The sequence below is a fragment of the Rutilus rutilus genome (genome assembly GCF_951802725.1).
Source record: "Rutilus rutilus genome assembly, chromosome: 11".
Taxonomy (NCBI): Eukaryota; Metazoa; Chordata; class Actinopteri; order Cypriniformes; family Leuciscidae; genus Rutilus; species Rutilus rutilus.
Genome location: NC_140216.1, coordinates 26,746,233 through 26,750,625, shown reverse-complemented (window position 1 = coordinate 26,750,625; position 4,393 = coordinate 26,746,233). Strand labels below are relative to the sequence as shown.

At 34.2% G+C, this 4,393-nt stretch overlaps 1 protein-coding gene across 1 annotated transcript; it reads right to left on the bottom strand.

Moving 5' to 3' along the window:
* Positions 1–798: 798 nt before the first annotated feature.
* LOC311300223 (cholecystokinin-like) lies at positions 799–4,393 on the bottom strand. Its single transcript, XM_084424378.1, has 3 exons — positions 4,357–4,393; positions 3,468–3,712; positions 799–1,226 (listed from the first exon to the last, which is right to left on the bottom strand). The coding sequence occupies exons 2-3, from the start codon at positions 3,709–3,711 to the stop codon at positions 1,099–1,101; spliced, it is 372 nt and encodes a 123-aa protein (XP_084280504.1). The 5' UTR covers position 3,712; positions 4,357–4,393; the 3' UTR covers positions 799–1,098.

Below are 4,393 nucleotides of genomic sequence, written 5' to 3'. Positions count from 1 at the left end.
GTGCTACAATTTAAAATAGATCACCCTCATTGTAATCTGACAAAATGATGGACGGCCTTCAGATTTTTCTGTCACTGCTAAAAACAATTCACTCAGTGACGGATTGAGGGTTTGATGCGATTCATTTTTGTTCTTATTGGCCTGTACTTGATTACAGCCCAGTACAGGATTTTGCTTTTATTAAGAGTCAGTGGAGGGAAATGATGATGTTTTGAATATGACAGTTTTGTCCTGTTCTCAAGCATTTAAATATTGTCTAATTATAGTAGACAGTGACACGTTTGTGTGTGTGTGGCCACTGACCAGTCTGAAGACATATGCCGTATCCACTGCATCTCGATGGTTGGTCTGTTATTATACAGAGAGATCCATTGCATCTGTCTGTCTTCCAGTCTATTTCTGTCTCCATGTGCCTGTCAAATGGAAATCTTTACCCTTGGACAGCGTATCAAGCTCAATAAGTCCCTTGAGTCTGCCTTGAAGTATATAAGGAACTTTCTACTCTCTCTTTCCATTTTCTTTGTCTTTGACTTAGACCATCTGAATAATTCAAAAGTCTTTTCTAACCAGAATTTTTACCACTCTCTCCTCTTAATGTCCCTTTAAAGCATTTCCTCCATTAATTCACGGTCATTTATTGATTTTTCACTTTCTTTTCAAGCAAAGAGGCATTGTGAGACTGCAGTTTGAGCCGCAAATATTTGTTAAGACATTTGTCGAGCACTTCCTTCCATTAAAAGCAAGTTCTTTTGGTTGTGAGTTGTTTTGATGGACAAAATGCCAGAGTCTGTAGGATTTAAGGCCAAAGTTGAATGCTGACCTGATTTATTGAAAACTGTGGTTCCATGAATCTGACAAACACATTAGCTTAATGGTTCTCATTTATGCAAAACCACTGTGACAAATCAAATCAAATAAAATGACAAGATTTAAAAACAATACTTTGAGACTTTTTTGTCTTTTTTAGTAAATTTTAGCATATGTCTATTCGGCATTATACTGGTTTCTTAACAAATGTACATTAGAATAATAATAACAATAATAGTAATAAATATACTCTTTATTTGTAGATGAGGAACCAGATGATATTTATGGATTTTATGATGAGTATTCATATTCCTCAGCACTCCGGCGGCCAAAATCCATCCAGCCCACATAATCCCGATCTTTTATCCGGTGGTTACTGTTTGCTCTGTTGTTCATGGAGGAGTTGCGACGAACAGAGCCTAGGAGAGAAAGAAAGAAATTATGTCTCTTAACATCTTAAATATATAACTAGTAAAGTGACATGATATATCAAGCGAGTTAAAGTTAAAGAATAGAAAAGGTGGTATATATATATATATATATATGTATATATATATATATATATATATATATATATATATATATGAAGAGTTCAGATGCAAAAGCCTCTTAAGTGCCATCTGACATTTTCTTCTAGAATGATAATTTTTATCAAGCTCGTATATTTAAGTTCAGTAATTTCACTTAAATGACAATTAATAGGTAATTTGCATTGCCATTTAAGTGAAATTACTGAACTTAAATATACAAGCTTGATAAAAATTATCATTCTATAAGAAAAATTCAGATGGCACTTAGAGGCTTTTGCATCTGAATTCTTCATATATGTATATATATGTATATATACCACCTAGTTCCACTCAAATACCTATACTAAACAATAATCTTTCTGCCCATCTATCTAATATAGACACTGCTTTCTAACATAACACTAAGAAGAACCATTTTCTAAATGGCAAACTATCAAAAAAGTTGTACTGTGCCCAGATTTCTGACACCCATTTGAACATAATTCTTATTTAAGTGAGCGATTAATAATGTTAATGGTGAACAAACAAATCAGTGCTGTTTCAAAAAGATGCATGGGAACCTTTTTGTGAATGTGTCAAAGTGGAATTTAAAGAGTCGATATTCTCTTGGCCTACTATGAACTGTAGTACTTGCAGAGCAACAATTAATTTAAATAGTAATTGGAAAAGAACATTGTTTTCCAGAGTGGCATGCTACTGTGTGTGGCAATGTTTCAGCTACATACAGCATGTTAAGTGTCAATCAATCTGTTGTTTAGGGGTGTGATAGGGTTTGCAACAGATGGGAGACTTTTAACACACGACATACTATCATTTTGTTGAAATTTGTACAAGTTGTAGACTTGTTTTGACATGCTGACATGTGTGAAACTTGCACCTCCTACTCACAATTATTTAAAAGAGAGAGAGAGAGAGAGAGAGAGAGAGAGAGAGACAGCTGACCTTATTGAGAAACTAAGTGCACTGAGAAACTAGGGCTGTTATAATGGGATCAATTAGTTTCCACTAAGCACTGAATGCCATTCTTTTAAACACACACACACACACACACACACACACACACACACACACACACACACACACACACACACACACACACACACACACACACACACACACACACACACACACACGCACACACTTGTGATTTAGACTTTCCATTTTTTATTTACTCAGCTAATGGTATTATCTGATATTGAATCTAATGAATGATATTAAATCTAACCCTTACAGAAAACAAAAAAAAACAGTTTATTAAGCTGTATTCCTCCTGGAGACCGTTGAACTTTTGGCCACTTTACTGTATGAAAAATCTGATTTACATACAAACACACATAACAGGCACTGTTAACAATAAATGTTTAATAAAAAATAAAAAATGCCAGACTGTACATGTTCAGAGGTACAATTCCCTGTTCCTGCATTTAGGAATGATAATAGTTATACCCTTTGAAGAGGTTACACCCTAAAGAGTGGTTATGCAATTTAATGGTGCACACCTGACCCAAAAACATCCACCCCTTGTACACCTCAGGCATAAACATGCTTCACTCGGCTGTGTTTATGTTTATCAATGCCAAGCAACGCTAACCTGGAGCTACTGTATAGTGCGTGACAAAGGTCTTTCTTTCATAATGTGGAAACCTGTAATTTCATGTAATGATTTTATCTGCTTATTTGTAATTTTTCCTTTTGCTTGTTGTTGAACATGACACATTTTTTAAATTGAACATGACTTGCTCTAAATGTGTTGCTTGCTCCTTTTTTAATCAAGTTGTATAGTGTGTATGTTACGTGTTGAAGAAGAATCCAATTTGTATTTTTACATTTTTAAACACTTGTATATTGTAAAAGGACTAAACAAAATATAAACTCATGGCTAGTTTTCAATGAAAACTGAATGAAGGCGAATAAAAAAACAAACAAAAAAATAAAAAAATTAAAAAAACGGTGTTCATACACAAGGACATACATTGAGCAGAAAATGTCCTAGTTTGTCACTGTGCAGAACATTAAGCATTTGTTGAAGCTATTTTTTGGTCTTTAAGACAACTGTGTTCTTCCTGTCATTGAGGATCATTGTGTATTCTTCTAAAACGTCATGTGTTTGGCCGTTGAAGTGTCTCTCACCTTTTTTAGCGATGAGTTTGGCCAGCAGTTCGCTGAGGTTGGCACGGGTGTCTGTGTCGACTGCTGGCTGCTGTTTGAGGGTGAGGCTGGTGGAGCGGACGACCCGGTGGTGCCCGCTTAAACTGGTTTCCACCTGCGAGGGGAGAGGGCTATCATCAGTGTCAGGGGAAGAGGAGCGGGGCCGACCCAAACAGGAGGCGGAAAGCGCAGCCAGGATCACACACACGCACACCCCGCTGTTCATCCTGCAAATGTGAATGAGAGGAGGAGAGAGAGGCGAACATGTTAAAAGAAATCCCTTTAGTAAGACTTTGTAATTCTGTTCATATTACTATACAATTTTTTAAAATGTATTATTCATTTATTATTGTTAATATTAACTGTATGTGCTTATTTTTTTATCTTACTGCTATAATTTTATATACATTTCTTTTCTAAATATTATTGTTGTATTTTTTCTAATTACAATTATTAAATTACATTCGTATTTAATTTCAGTTGTTTATTTTATGTGTTTTTTGTTTTTCTAAAAGAAAATCTAATTTAACCTTAAATTTGATTCAGTAATCAATTATCAAATTAATTAGGCTGCAAGAGAAAATAGTAGGGAAAATACAGTTATTTGATGTAACAAATTGCTATTATCGCTATTATTAATGCAAAGGGAAAAATGACAGTTTAAGGACACAAAAGTTATCAAGCACTGTTTTACGATAGTTGCCATCTGTTATTCTAATATTAAATTTTTCTATAAATATTAATATTTATTTGTAATATTTTCATCAAAAAATAATTAAATCCTTGTGTGAGGTTAAAGAGATAGATAGATAGATAGATAGATAGATAGATAGATAGATAGATAGATAGATAGATAGATAGAATCTCTTACCTTATTCTGTTTTGTGAGCTTGGAGGAGAATGAAAGT